Source organism: Rattus norvegicus, chromosome 10 (genome assembly GCF_021556685.1).
Source record: "Rattus norvegicus strain SHRSP/BbbUtx chromosome 10, alternate assembly SHRSP_T2T, whole genome shotgun sequence".
NCBI lineage: Eukaryota > Metazoa > Chordata > Mammalia > Rodentia > Muridae > Rattus > Rattus norvegicus.
Window position 1 is genome coordinate 92576533 of NC_141543.1, and position 15325 is coordinate 92591857.

General features: G+C 48.7%; 1 protein-coding gene across 1 annotated transcript; it reads left to right on the plus strand.

The window, feature by feature from the left end:
* Positions 1-517: 517 nt before the first annotated feature.
* On the plus strand, positions 518-8461 carry Aoc3 (amine oxidase, copper containing 3). Its single transcript, NM_031582.3, has 4 exons — positions 518-2197; positions 5009-5294; positions 5615-5744; positions 6621-8461. The coding sequence occupies exons 1-4, from the start codon at positions 598-600 to the stop codon at positions 6894-6896; spliced, it is 2292 nt and encodes a 763-aa protein (NP_113770.2). The 5' UTR covers positions 518-597; the 3' UTR covers positions 6897-8461.
* The last annotated feature ends 6864 nt before the right edge of the window (positions 8462-15325 follow it).

Sequence of the window (15325 nt, forward strand, 5' to 3'; positions counted from 1 at the left end):
ACTTGAGTTTATTCTACTTGGCTTTTTAAAGCATGTAGAGCTTTATCCCAGGAGAATATTAAGGACTCAGGCCAAGGAAATTAGTAACAGAGCCACAGGGCAAGGGTGGGGAGGGTAGGTAGACCTGGCCAAGGAATGTTTCTTGGAAAAGAGGCTGGAAGTGAGGGTTTCCTTGGGAAAAAAATACTTCACAGGGAATATAAAGAAAACAGCTGGCCTTCAAAGGGTGGGAGTTGGGGAAGAAGTTAGTCTGCGGGCCCAGGGCGATGGGGCAGACCCGGCTACTTTCTGGCAGTAGAGTTCCATACACAGACTGGATCCCTCCCTCTTCCCTCAACCCCAGTTCTCCCCAATTCCAACCCTGACCCAGAGACCAGAGTCTGATTTGGAAGCTGGAGGACAAAGCCATGTAAGGTCTGTGGATATCACTACAGCCAGCTCAGACCCGCCTCCCAACCCCTGGCTCCGGCCTCCCTGCTCCTTCCCATCCTGGCAAAAGCGTCAGACTGCAGAGCTGCTCTGCTCGGCCTAGCGCCTGGGCGACCCCAGCCAGGAGGAGTCCGTTTCTGGTAGAAGCCTGTCCAGCCTCAAGGAACAATGACCCAGAAGACCACCCTAGTGCTCCTCGCCCTGGCTGTCATCACCATCTTCGCTTTGGTTTGCGTCTTGCTAGCTGGCAGGAGCGGAGATGGGGGCAGACTGAGCCAACCTCTTCATTGCCCTTCCGTTCTTCCTAGCGTCCAGCCCCAGACACACCCTGGCCAGAGCCAGCCGTTTGCAGACCTGAGCCCTGAGGAGCTGACAGCTGTGATGAGCTTTCTGATCAAGCACCTGGGGCCAGGGCTGGTGGACGCAGCCCAGGCTCGACCCTCGGACAACTGTGTCTTCTCAGTAGAGTTGCAGCTGCCTGCCAAGGCTGCAGCCCTGGCCCACCTGGACAGAGGGGGGCCCCCACCTGTGCGGGAGGCACTGGCCATCATCTTCTTTGGTGGACAACCCAAGCCTAATGTGAGCGAGCTGGTGGTGGGGCCCCTGCCTCACCCCTCATACATGCGGGATGTGACTGTGGAGCGTCATGGCGGCCCCCTGCCCTATTACCGGCGTCCTGTGCTGACCAGAGAGTATCAGGATATCCAGGAGATGATCTTCCACAGAGAGCTGCCCCAAGCGTCTGGTCTCCTCCATCACTGTTGCTTCTACAAACGCCAAGGACACAACCTGCTAAAAATGACTACAGCCCCCCGTGGTTTGCAATCAGGGGACCGGGCCACCTGGTTTGGCATATATTACAATCTCTCAGGGGCTGGGTTTTACCCTCACCCCATTGGCTTAGAGCTTCTGGTAGATCACAAGGCCCTGGATCCTGCCCTGTGGACCATCCAGAAGGTATTCTACCAAGGCCGTTACTATGAGAGTCTGACTCAGCTGGAGGACATGTTTGAGGCTGGCCTGGTGAATGTGGTTTTGGTCCCAGACAATGGCACAGGTGGGTCCTGGTCTCTGAAGTCTTCAGTGCCACCAGGCCGAGCTCCTCCTCTGCAGTTCCATCCTGAGGGACCCCGTTTCAGCGTCCAGGGGAGTCAAGTGAGATCCTCCTTGTGGGCTTTTTCTTTTGGTCTTGGAGCTTTCAGTGGCCCAAGGATCTTTGATATCCGCTTTCAAGGGGAGAGGGTGGCCTATGAAATCAGTGTCCAGGAGGCCATAGCCCTCTATGGTGGTAATTCCCCGGCATCAATGTCGACCTGCTATATGGACGGAAGCTTTGGCATTGGCAAATACTCTACCCCGCTGACCCGAGGGGTAGACTGTCCATACCTTGCCACCTATGTGGACTGGCACTTCCTTCTGGAGTCTCAGACCCCCAAGACACTACGTGATGCGTTTTGCGTGTTTGAACAGAACCAGGGCCTCCCGCTCCGGCGACACCACTCAGATTTCTACTCCCACTATTTTGGGGGCGTTGTGGAGACAGTGCTTGTGGTCAGATCCGTGGCTACCTTGCTCAATTATGACTATGTGTGGGACATGGTTTTCCACTCCAATGGGGCCATAGAAGTCAAATTCCACGCCACGGGCTATATCACCTCGGCTTTCTTCTTCGGTGCTGGCGAGAAGTTTGGGAACCGAGTTGCCGAGCACACACTGGGCACGGTACACACCCACAACGCTCACTTCAAAGTGGACTTGGATGTGGCAGGTAAGACATCGTGTAGGTTACTCACAAAAGAAAGATTAAGGGGTTTATGCTTTCCTTCGGGCTGGCTGGCAGAGAAGGGGCTGTTGAGTTTGATTTGCATCTAGGCTTCCTTCGAAGCTACCAGATTCTATACATGTGACCTCCTTACAACATCTTGGGAAATGGCTCACCCCAGGGAGAAGGCTAGGTCTGGCTTCCTGGGGTCCCTTGAGTTTATGTGGGCCTCTGTTCAAGCAAGCAGGTGTTTACTTTCCAACCCAGCTCTGTACCGCCTTGCTGCAGCCCTGGAAGGTTTGTTTGGGTCCATCGAGTCTCTGTGTATGGAAGCCAGTCTTGGAAAAAGCATTGATTTACATTTTCTCAGGGGAGACGCTCCCCTTCCCTGGTTCCTCATCTCTTTCAGTGCAGGGGTACACGGGGTACTGTGGGGAGTGAAAAGTTCCAGACGGCTCCTGGAGTTTGTGCTCACAGCCAAGGCTCCGTGATTTCCTGAAGATCATCTTCCTCTTTTTTTTTTTTTTTTTTGGTTCTTCCCCCCCCACACCCCCACCCCCAAGAGCGGGGGACCGAACCCAGGGCCTTGCGCTTCCTAGGTAAGCGCTCTACCACTGAGCTAAATCCCCACCCCCCATCTTCCTCTTTTTAATTCCCTACCTATATTGAGCTATCACCCAGTTGGGTTGTTTGTTTGTTTTTGTTTTCTATTGTGATGATGAAATCCCTCAAAACTATTACTAGGTCACAGTGTCCCTGTGAGGCCACTTTTTTTTTTTTTTTTTTTTTTTTTTTGAGGGATTTTGAGGCAGGGTTTCTCTCTGTAGCCCTGACTATCCTGGAATTCACTCTGTAGATCAGGCTGACTCAAACTCTCAGAGATCTATCTGCCTGCCTCTGCCTCTAAAGTTAAAGGGATTAAAGATATCTGCCACTACCACCCAGCAGCAGTCCCCTCTGAATGATCTCAGTTCCAGGGTCTACTGTGTACACAGAGCCTTCCACTTGTGCTAACATGCTGTGTCCACATCCCACAGCTGCTGACTTGCTGACACCTGCAGGATGTAACCTCCAGAAGGACTTCCCTTCTGCTTGCTCTGACCCACTCCAGTGTACTGCTGTAGCTGTACCAACATGCTCCCACGTCCTGGACACATAGCCCATGGCGTCCCTGTCCCTACCTGTGCCTATATTCCTGGAACACTGACCCTGTCTCACTCAGGCCTCCTCACCCTGCAGGCCCAGGCTGTGGGTTCTCTGACCCCCATGAGCCTGTGAGAACCTGAGAGGAAGGATGGAGCTGGAATATATTCAGCTCTGTCCTCAGGGACAAGGACAGGTTACTCCAAGAAAGAAAGAAGGAGAAAAAGAAAGAAAGGGGAGGGGGCTGGAGAGATGGCTCAGGAGTTAAGAGCATTGGCTACTCTCCCAGAGGTCCTGAGTTCAATTCCCCAGCAACCACATGGTGGCTCACAACCATCTGTAATGGGTTCTGATGCCCTCTTCTGGTGTGCATGAAGACAGCTGCGGGGCTGGGGATTTAGCTCAGTGGTAGAGCGCTTACCTAGGAAGCGCAAGGCCCTGGGTTCGGTCCCCAGCTCCGAAAAAAAGAACCAAAAAAAAAAAAAAAAAAAAAAAAGACAGCTGCAGTGTACTCATATAAGTAAAAATAAATAAACCATTAAGAAAGAAAGAATAGGGGTTGGGGATTTAGCTCAGTGGTAGAGCGCTTGCCTAGGAAGCACAAGGCCCTGGGTTCGGTCCCCAGCTCCGAAAAAAAGAACCAAAAAAAAGAAAGAAAGAATAAGGGGTTGGGGATTTGGCTCACTGGCAGAGCGCTTGCCTAGGAAGCATAAGGCCCTGGGTTCGGTCCCCAGCTCCAAAAAAAAAGAACCAAAAAAAAAAAAAAAAAAAAAGAAAGAAAGAACAAAATAAGCAACAAAAACAATGATTGAATTATGTCTTTAAAAAAATTTTTATTATATATGACATACACCTTTGATTCCAGCACTTGGGAGGCAGAAGCAGCCCGATCTCTGAGTTTGAGGCCAGCCTGGTCTAAGCGTGAATTGCAGGACAGCCAGGGTAAACAGACAAACCCTGTCTCAAAAAATGACAAAACAAAACAAACCAAACAAAAAAATTACCCTTTCATTCACACATTCACTTGTGTGTCTGTGGGTGTGTGCACCTGAGTTGTACAGGCCATTGGAAACCAAAGGTGTTGAACCCTCCTGGAGCTGGGGTTCACAAGCTGGAGCTTGTGGATGGCCCAGTGGGGTTCTGGAAGATAATCTCCAGTCCTGCAGAAGGACAGTATGCACTGTTTGTTTGTTTGGTTGGTTGGTTGGTTTGGTTTGAGAGCTCTGGCTGTCTTGGACTCTCTTTGTAGACCAGGCTGGCCTCAAACTCACAGAGATCTGCCTGCCTCCGCCTCTCGAGTGCTGGGACTAAAGACGCGCAACACCACTGCCCTGCAACAGTATGACTCTAACTGCTGAGCTTTATCTCTCAAAAGCCTCTGAATATTACAATTTTTTTTTTTTTTGGTTCTTTTTTTCGGAGCTGGGGACCGAACCCAGGGCCTTGCGCTTCCTAGGTAAGCGCTCTACCACTGAGCTAAATCCCCAGCCCCCTGAATATTACAATTTATAGGTTAATCGCTTTGTCTAAAGGATTGGGGAGACCTTCGGACAGGGAGAGAGGCAAAGAACACAGTCAGTCTTGGGCTGCTCTTTGGTCTCCACTCTGAAGTCAGGTAGAGGCCAGAAATCGCCAGAGTGGTCGAATGACTAGCCGCTTACACACTTCACACAGGGTTGAAGAACTGGGCCTGGGCAGAGGATTTGGCTTTTGTCCCTATGAATGTACCTTGGCAACCGGAGTTCCAGATGCAGAGGCTGCAGGTGACTCGGAAGCTGCTGGAGACAGAAGAGGAGGCTGCCTTCCCACTGGGAAATGCCACCCCACGCTACCTGTACCTGGCCAGTAACCACAGCAACAAGTGGGGTCACAGGCGAGGCTACCGCATCCAGATACTCAGCTTTGCTGGGAAGCCACTGCCCCAGGAAAGCCCCATAGAGAAAGCCTTCACCTGGGGCAGGTTAGTGGCGGGTGATCAGAGGGCTTGGGGAGGTGAGCACAGGAGCAGGAGCAGAGGAGGGATACTTGGAGACAAGTGGGGCTGGGGTAGGGGTGTCACTTCCCCTTGGGGAGCTAAAGCCAGGAAAGGAGAACTCTTTCCTGTTTGGGGGTGTTGGTGTACTGTGAAACGGCAGGGCTGTGACATGGGCCTCCAGGGTGGTGACAGCCTAGTGTTGCTCTGTGAGGAGCTATGAAAGCTGGGGTCAGAGCACTGAGTCTGCTTCATAAACAGGTACCATGGGCTTAGAGACGATGGAGATCTAACCAATGCTCTTCTAGGTATCACTTGGCTGTGACCCAGAGGAAGGAGGAGGAGCCCAGCAGTTCTAGCATCTACAACCAGAATGACCCGTGGACCCCCACTGTGGACTTCACTGACTTTATCAGCAATGAGACCATTGCTGGCGAGGTGAGCTGACGGAGGGATGAACAGAGACAGGGCACCGAGATGAGCTTCACTTTCTCACGGGTGGGTCCCTGAAAGCCATCGGAACTCCGGAGGTGGGGCTGATGCCTTGCCTTTGCACTTTAGCCATTGTGACCATTTCCTTTAGAGCAGTGTTCTCAACCTTCCTCACACTGTGACCCCTTTAATACACTTCTTCGTGTTGGGCTAAACCCCCAACCATAAGATTATTTTGTCGCTACTTCATAACTGTAATTTTTGCTACTGTTATGAGTTATAATGTAAATATCTGGTAGGCATCATATCTTACATGCCACCCTGTGGAGGACAAGACCCTCAGGTTGAGAAACAATGCTCTAGGAGAATCTTCTAGAGCTGAGAAGTCATGCGCAAACAACTGCGTCCTTAAGACCTACAGCCCTCAAAGTGCCAGCTTTGTAGACTGAGCCCTTTCCAGGCCAGAGGATTCCTACAGGGCTGGAAGTTACCAAAGAAAACCACAGACCACGGCTCCCATCCCTGACTTGATGGGTGTATTCTCCTTCTAAGTTTCCACAATTCTCTGCATTACACTTTGAGGACTTTTAGAGAATGAGCAAAGAAAGAAGAAAGCCTGAAGTGACCCGTAGCGATCACCCTCTAGGGTGGGTAGGCAAAAGGCGTTGTGATGGGAAGCATCCGAGATGGAGGTGCAAGCCAGCCTCTGGGCTCAATATGCATTGAGCTTTCAATGTTTACTCTTGTAGGCAGCCAAAAGAGACAGTGCTTAAAACAATTCAAGATCTATGGGCTTGTGGATAGCTTCTTCCCCGGGAGGCCGCTGTGTAGACAGGGTGTGTCTGGCCCACCTCACCATCCTCGTTTCTTCTCTCCTACTAGGACTTGGTAGCCTGGGTGACAGCTGGCTTTTTGCACATCCCACATGCGGAAGACATTCCCAACACGGTGACCGTAGGGAACGGGGTGGGTTTCTTCCTCCGGCCGTATAACTTCTTTGATGAGGACCCCTCCTTCTACTCACCCGACTCCATCTATTTCCGGAAGGACCAGGATGTCACAGACTGTGAGGTCAACTCCCTGGCTTGCCTGTCTCAGACTGCCAACTGTGTCCCCGACCTCCCTGCCTTCTCCCATGGGGGCTTTACTTATAAATAAGTGTCCCCAAGATGGACAGTCTAGCCAAGAGCTGGGGAATAGAGCATCAGCTGGGCTGTGCACAGGGCAATCTGGTTTCTTCTGTTCCCGCATCTCTGATGTCCCCTCTCATGCTGCCCTCCTTGTCTCTCCCTCCCTGCTTGGAGCATCCTGAGCCCATGGATGCCTAACACACAGGGACATTGAGTTTTGTTGGTCGTGCCTGTGCTGAGTTCCTGCTTTGGGAGAAGACTAGCCTTGTTAGGAGCCTGGAGTAATGGCTATGGGTGTTTTGTTTTGTTTTGTTTTAAAGATGGTCCCCCCCCCCAATCTGGCTTTCATTAACAATTTTATAATAGCTTTGAGATCTCTGCAATGAAGAAACTCTCTAGAGACCCCAAAGTAGGGTCTCCCTGAGTCTTGCACATCCACAGATGAGCTTGGACCCAAGTCTATGGAAATCTCAAAGATGTGATGGAAAGTCTCACTGGAAAGGACCAGGCTTGTTTGTCTCCTAAGGTTTCTCACATATCGGACAGGAGTAGGACTTGTCCCTGCTACAGCCCCGCCTTGCCCTCTTTACAAGCAGATGGTCATAGAGACAGCCGGTGGCTTGACTGGTTATTTTATCCCACTGCTCTGCTCGACTGCAGCTCTGGCCTCTGTGCAGTAGCCTGCCTTAGCTAGTTTGTGACAGTGAGCTAGGAACCATGTGTGGGCATTAAAGGTGAGAAACTGAAAACCTTGGTAACACCGCCCCCACCACCTAACTCTGGGTCTGTCCAATCAGAAGCTAACTCGGGGTCTGTCCAATCAGAAGCAGGCATGCAAATGAGCCTGAGTCTGTTCCAAGATGGGTCTGGATTGGTCGGACCTGCTTCAGCATTTCTCCTTGCTGCTTGTCTTTACTGAGATCTGGACAGGGAAGTGGTACAAGTGACTAAAAACAACAGACACATCATTCCCTAGCAGTCTGGCCAGCCCCATTGTTAACTAATGTTATTACTGTTATTAATGAAAGAAAGGTGCTGGAAAAATATAAGTGCGTATTGGTTTTGTAGGGAACCCAGGTTCCTTTCCCAGCATCATTATTAGGTGCTCACGACTATCTATAAATCCAGGAGATCCAATGGCCTTTCAGGGCACCTACACTCAAGCACATACCTTCACACAGACACAGACACACAAATAAAAATAAAAGAATTTAGCCTTATGTGGTGACACATAACATTAATCCCAGCATTGGGAGGCAGAAGCAGGAGGATCTCTGAGCTTGAGGCCAGCCTGGTCTACGGAGTGAGTTCCAGGATAGCCAGAGCTACACAGAGAAGCCCTGTTTTGCAAAACAAAACAAAACAGAAACAAACAGAGTTCTTTAAAGACAAAAAGAGAAGCTAACAATGAATAGGCTATAAGTGTATATCTGTTTATTTCTGCATTCTTTGAGAACTAACACCGGTTACCTCTGGGGAGGAAGACGGGTGAGAGAGAGAGAGAGAGAATAGGGTTCTGCGTGTCCTTCTGGACATCCTGAATTGGAATCATGTGACCATATTGTCAAAATAAATAAGTCAGTTAAACACAAACTGTCTTTTCTTTTCTTTTAAATGTGGCAATGGAGTGGATGGCTCAAGTTCTTGAGACCAAAGAAGTAGGTGGCCTACAGTATGGTCCTGGCCTTTCCTTTCTTGTATAAATTGGGGAGCAATGTTAAGCTTCAGTCAATAGCTCCCTCCATCCCTACTCTTTCTCTTGGAGGAGGGGATAAGGAGAAGCAATGGACATGGGGACTTCTGCTTGGCCAGATGTCCAGGCTAGACCAAGAGGTGAAGTGGCAGAAACAGTGTTGGGTGCGGCTCAGTTTCTAATCAGAGAGGCGACTCTTTCAAGAGCTCAGGCACCTGGAGCTTTTCACCGCCTTCTCTCTGTCCCGCCCCAATCCCTCGCTCTCCCATAGGTTGATGCGGAAGCATGGATTGGGAGGGAGCCAGTCAGTGGAGAGAAAGCGGACTCCGAAGGACAGGGAGGAAATCTTCCCTAAGGAGCAGGGCTAACCATGGCTCGCTGCATTTATAACATGATCTGGGGTGGGTTGAGAAGGATGAAGGGCAAGTAGATGCTGTGGCGTCTTGAGAGCCAAAGGGGAGGATGTGCGCTCAGTTGTGAGTTCTGACTTCGTTACTCCCCATTCTTCCAACCTAAAGAATTTAAATCTCCTTTAAATGCACATCTTTTTGTTCCCATCTGGGCTGCCTAGTTTTATGGCTACGTAAGCTAGAGTCATTGGAGCCTCAAATAAGAAAATGTCTCCATAAGACTGTAGGCAAGTCTGTATGACATTTTTTTAATTAGTGATTCATGGGGGAGAGCCCAGCCCACTGAGGGTGCTACCATTAATGGGCTGGGTCTGTAAGAAAGCAGGCTGAGCAAGCCAGGGGAAGCAAGCCAGTAAGCAGCACCCCTCCGTGGCCTCTGCATCAGGTCCTGTCTCCAGGTTCCAGCCCTGTTTTGAGTTCCTGTCCTGACTTTCTTCGGTGATAGACTATGCTGTAAAAGTGTAAGCCAAGCAATCCTTTTCTCTCCATTGTTTTCTTTGTTTTGGCTGTGGTGTTTCAGCACAGCAATGCTATTCCCAACAAAGACCCTTGGCCCCTTCCCAAGGTTGGTGGCAGCATCCGGCTCCTGGGAAGAGAAATAGAAGAATACTACTTACCGCCACCAGGTTCACTTGAAACTCATTCCCATGATGCCCAGCTCTGGACTGAGGAGCTACAGTGTGAATATGTGGTAGTGTGTGTGTGTGTGTGCATGTATGAGTAAGCACACAGTTCTATTTGAAAACGTGATCCGTGTGTCTATGTCTCACCACCTTCCTGAGCTCACCAATGGCAGTGGGGGTGGTGGGAGCAGACATCGAGATCATTGGAACCTCAGCCCAGCTCAAGTCAGGAGGGTTGCAATGGGACTCCAGTTCCCTACCGTATCTAGTCTCTTCTGTAGGCCACTGCCATTGTCTACAGTACCCGCCTTAAATTTATCAGATGGCAAGGAGTGAATAGTGGAGATGGATATCCTGGTGGATTGAATGAACCAACCAATGTTCAGAGCTTTAGGATGGATTCCTGGGGTCCTGAGAAAAAGCTGGAATCCCCGAGGCTGAACAGAGAGAATGACTAGGCCTTCTCTGGTGTCTTAGTCAGGGTTTCTATTCCTGCACAAACATCATGACCAAGAAGCAAGTTGGGGGGGGGGGGGGCTGGGGATTTAGCTCAGTGGTAGAGCGCTTACCTAGGAAGCGCAAAGCCCTGGGTTCGGTCCCCAGCTCCGAAAAAAAGAACCAAAAAAAAAAAAAAAAAAAAAAAAGAAGCAAGTTGGGGAGGAAAGGGTTGATTCAGCTTACATTTCCACATTGCCGTTCATCACCAAAGGAAGAGAGGACTGGAACTCAAGCAGGTAAGGAAACAGGAGCTGGTGCAGAGGCCATGGAGGGATGTTACTTATTGGCTTGCTTCCCCTGGCTTGCTCAGTTTGCTTTCTTTCTTTTTTTTTTTTTTAAAGATTTATTTGTTATATATTAATTACATTGTCTCTGTCTTCAGACACACCAGAAGAGGGCATCGGATCCCATTACAGATGGTTGTGAGCCACCATGTGGTTGCTGGGATTTGAACTCAGGACCTCTGGAAGGGCAGCCAGTGCTCTTAACCTCTGAGCCATCTCTCCAGCCCTCAGTTTGCTTTCTTATAGAACCCAAGATCACCAGCCCAGGGATGGCACCACCCACAATGGGCTAGGTCCTCCCCCCTTTAATAACTAGTCGAGAAAATGCCTACAGCTGGGTCTCATGGAGGTATTTCCTCATGTGGGGCTCCTTCCTCTGGGATAACTCCAGCTTGTGTGACAGCCACATCTGGGAAGGAAGACTCAGACACCTACTCTGGGGCATACAAGATGTGCCAGATGCCTCTCCCCCAAGTTTAGTTCCAGACTCCAGCTCCATGTACCTGAAGGAATTCTTTCTTGCAGTGAAGAGTTTTATGGAATTCAAGCAGAGTGCTGTACACCTGTAATCCCAGCACTGCAAAGTCAGTGGGAAAAGGATCATGAGTTTAAGACTAGACAGAGCTACTGCAGTGATTTGAATATATAATGTCCCCATGGGTTTGTGATTTGAATATTTGTTTTTTTAAAAAATACTTATTTATTTCATGTACGTGGGTACACTCGCTGTCTTCAGACACCAGAAGAGGGCATCAGATCTCATTACACATGGCTGTGAGCCACCCTGTGGTTGCTGGGATTTGAACTCAGGACCTGTGGAAGAGCAGTCAGTGCTCTTAACCGCTGAGCCATCTCTCCAGCCCGAATATTTGGTTTCTAAACTGGCAGTGCTATTTGGGGTGGGGGTGGGGCTCTAGAAACTTAGAACATGGAATCAAACTGGATGAAGGAGTCCACTGGCGAGCCCTTGGGAACTGTAATCTCTGGCCACTTCCTGTCTTGCTCTCTACTTCCTGGTCCACCATGATTCACATGGCTACGTTATACCACACTGTCCTCACCATGAGAGACAGAACCTTCTGAAACCATGAACTGAAACAAGTCTTTCCTCCCTGAATTGGTTTTGTTAGGTCTTTTCCATCATTTTCCCCGTCTCTTGCACACTGGAACACTCGCGTGCACGCACAGACACCAATGCAACAGTTAAAAACCTGTCTTGGTTAGGGTTTTTACTGCTGTATAAAACACCAGGACCAAAAGCAGCTTGGGGAAGAAAAGGTTTATTTTAGTGTATCGTTCAGAGAAGTCAGGGCAGGAACTCAAGTTAGGGACACGGTGGCCAGAACTGACAGAGCCCATGACAGAGAGGTGTTTGCTGGCTTGCTCCCCCTGGCTTGCCATCAGAAACCAGACAATTGCACACGATTCATAACAGTACCAGAGTAACAGCTGTCAATTAGTGATGGAAATCACTTTCCTGTTGGGGGGCATCCCAAACATGAGTAACTGTATAAAAGGGGTGCAGCTTAGGAAGGATGAGAACCATGGTCCTAGAAGATGGGATGTGTACCTTGAGCTTACGGGGAAATAAAGGTTGCCTGGGGTTGTCCAGGACAGACAGTAGCGTGTTCAGTTGCTGACCAGAGAGTGACTCTCCCCACCAATCAATCCCCTTTCTAGGAAGCTGATTTCCCAGTAAGTGGTAGGATTGCTTGTGTACACTTACACAATGCATAGGGTGACTAGGGGGGGAAAAACATGAATAAAAACATGAATAAACCTTGGAACATGTGGAGGAGTCCCAAGCCCCACCCCCCGTTTTTTAATTTTTATTTTTGACAGGCTCTCACTATGTAACACGGAATAGCCCACAACTTATCACATAGAGCAGTCTGGCCTTGAATTTACAGAGCTCCACATGCCTCTGAGTATTGGGATTAAGGGTGGGTGTCATTATGCCCACTGGTTTCTTTTCGTTAATTCACACCTCCCCGCCTAAGGAGGCAAAGCCTCCACTTCAGCAACTCAGGAATACTCTGCTGTCTTCCTTCTGTATTTGTTTGTTCATTTCAGATTTTGAGAAAAGGCCTCAGTAGGCCGCTCAGGGTGGCCTGGCTTGCTACATAGCCCTGGCTGGCCTTGAATGTGTGGTGGAACCGAGCCAGCTGAAAATCTGTTCTTCAGTCTCCAGATACTGACTGGCTCTTGCCTAGGGACCTGCATCTTGTCAAGCCTCTGCCTGGCCATGCAGCTCCTGGAGTATCTGTCTTCACCTGCACAAAACCCTTCATCTACACTGCATTGATCTGGTTGTGGTTCTCAGGAAATCACTCTTCCTCCTCCTCCTTTTTCTAAAATTAATTTATTATATATAAATACACTGGAGCTGTCTTCAGACACACCAGAAGAGGGCATCAGATCCCATTACAGATGGTTGTGAGCCACCATGTGGTTACTGGGATTTGAACTCAGGACCTCTGGAAGAACAGTCAGTGCTCTTAACCACTGAGCCACCTCTCCAGCCCAGGAAATCACTCTTCAAACCACTGTCCTTCCAGTGGTGACCATGGAACATGGGTACTGCCTTGGCAGATGTCAGAGTGACATCTTCAGTGGGAAACTGGTGAATGCTTCCTGCTGCTTCTGGAGCTCCTTCCTGCCTCACAGTCCTACCCTCCCTCCTCCTCTGCATCTGTTCTTTCTAAGAAGACTTTCCAGGGATTTCTAGACTCTCTTCCCAGGTCTGTGCTCTTGGCCTTCTGTTTTTTCCAGAAATTGTCCTGCGTACTTCAGACTGTGGATATTAGGTGCTGACTTTCTTAGATGTCTTTGAGTCTAAAATAGCCTATTTCACAACAGCACTTTGCCTGAACCTCCTTACATGTGCTCATACACACACACATGTACACGCATGCACACCAGGTATGTACTTGTATAAGCACACAAATACAAACACACACACACATACAGAGAGAGAGAGCGAGAGAGATGCAGACACATAGAGTCAGAAACATGTACACATGTATATATGAATATATGTACATATAAGAACTCATATGTATAAGTAAACACAAAGAACAAACACAGATGTGAAGATAACTATGGGACCAAGCACACAAACATGCATGTTACACATAAAAAGTGCAATCCACACCGTGAACAAATGGCCAGAAAAATAAATGTCTGTGGTATATACACACATGTACTTATACATACAAAATACATGCATACACATACAAACATAATCACATAAAAACATGCACGTACATACTCATAGATATACACACATATTTACTCACACATGAACACACACAGATGTACATGCACACTAAACACAGGTGCATGAACACACATAAATTAGTATACAAACAAATACACACACATGCACACATGCATCCCTAATATACTAATACACACAAATACACATGTTTGAACACACAAACAGGCACACATGCTCACACACATAACCACAGATATACAAGCATGCCCATGCACAAATACATGCCTGAACAAACATGCACAATCACGTATGCACAGCACACACACACACACACACACACACACACACACACCTTTTCTTTCTTTCTTTTTTTTTTTTTAAAGATCTATTTATTTGTTTTATGTAAGTACACCGTTCACTGTCATTGTCTTAAGACACACCAGAAGAGGGTATCTGATTCCATTACAGATGGTTGTGAGCCACCATGTGGATGCTGGGAATTGAACTCAGGACCCCTGGAAGAGCAGTCAGTGCTCTTAACCACTGAGCCATCTCTCCAGCCCCACACCTTTTCTTTCTTAATTTCTTTTGCTTTTCCTTTCTTCCCCTCTCCCTCCCTCTCTCCCTCTGTCTTTCTTTCTTTCTGTCTGTCTTTCTTTCTCTTAAACAGGGTTTCTCTATGTAACCCAGGCTGTCTTAGAACTTGCTATGTAGGGGGCTGGAGAGATGGCTCAGTGGTTAAGAGCACTGACTGCTCTTCCAGAGGTCCTGAGTTCAAATCCCAGCAACAACATGGTGGCTCACAACCATCTGTAACGGGATCTGATGCCCTCTTCTAGTGTGCATGAAGACAGGGACAGTGTACTCATATACATAAAATAAATAAATCTTTAAAAAAAAAAAAAAGAACTTGCTATGTAGACACAGAGATTCTGCCTCTGCCTTCCAAGAGCTGGGATTAAAGGTGTACATCACTATGTCCTGCCACTTTCTTTTTCGTTTTTTTTAAAGACTTTATTATATTTATATAATATAATATGAATATATTTATATGAATATACTGTTGCTATCTTCAGACACATCAGAAGAGGGCATCGAATCCCATTACAGACGGCTGTGAGCCACCATGTGGTTGCTGGGAATTGAACTCAGGACCTCTGGAAGAGCAGTCAGTGCTCTTAACCACTGAGCCATCTCTCCAGCCCCCTTTTTCCCACTTTCTGCAGGGTCTCACCCTGTAGCTCAGACAAGCCTAGAGTTGATGGTGTCACCCAGATTGACTGGACACTCATGGCAACCATGCAGCCTTAGCGCTGGGATTACAGACCTGACCCTTAAACTCCCAGCTCTGAAACCTTTTGTTGGTGGTAGTGGTGGTGGTGGTGGTGGTGTGTGTGCAGGTTCATTCAGAGGCCGGAAGAGGGTGTCTGACCCTTGGAGCTGGAGTTACAGGCAGGCATGAGCTGCTGTGTGGGTGCTGGTAATAGAACGAGTGCTGTGAGCTGCTGGGCGGTCCCTCCAGACCCTAAAACCTTTTCTCAATAAATACCAACTCCACTTCAGAAGCACTCATCCTGAAGCTGGTTTCCAAGGCACTGTGATGGTTCGAATGAGAAATGTCCCCCGGGTCCCTGGCACTTCAGTGCTTGCTCCCCAGGCAGTGGCCCTGTTTGGGGAGGTTTAGGAGGTGTGGCCTTACGGGAGGAAGTTTGTCACTGGGGACGGGTTT

What these genes read in the sequence shown, in the direction of transcription:
- Aoc3 (NM_031582.3), top strand. Translation starts at nt 598, where the DNA reads ATGACCCAGAAGACCACCCTAGTGCTCCTCGCCCTGGCTGTCATCACC. An exon ending in AAAGCCTTCACCTGGGGCAG is followed by an intron (nt 5,295 to 5,614) that starts GTTAGTGGCGGG and finishes ATGCTCTTCTAG; the next exon opens with GTATCACTTGGCTGTGACCC. An exon ending in ATGAGACCATTGCTGGCGAG is followed by an intron (nt 5,745 to 6,620) that starts GTGAGCTGACGG and finishes CTCTCCTACTAG; the next exon opens with GACTTGGTAGCCTGGGTGAC.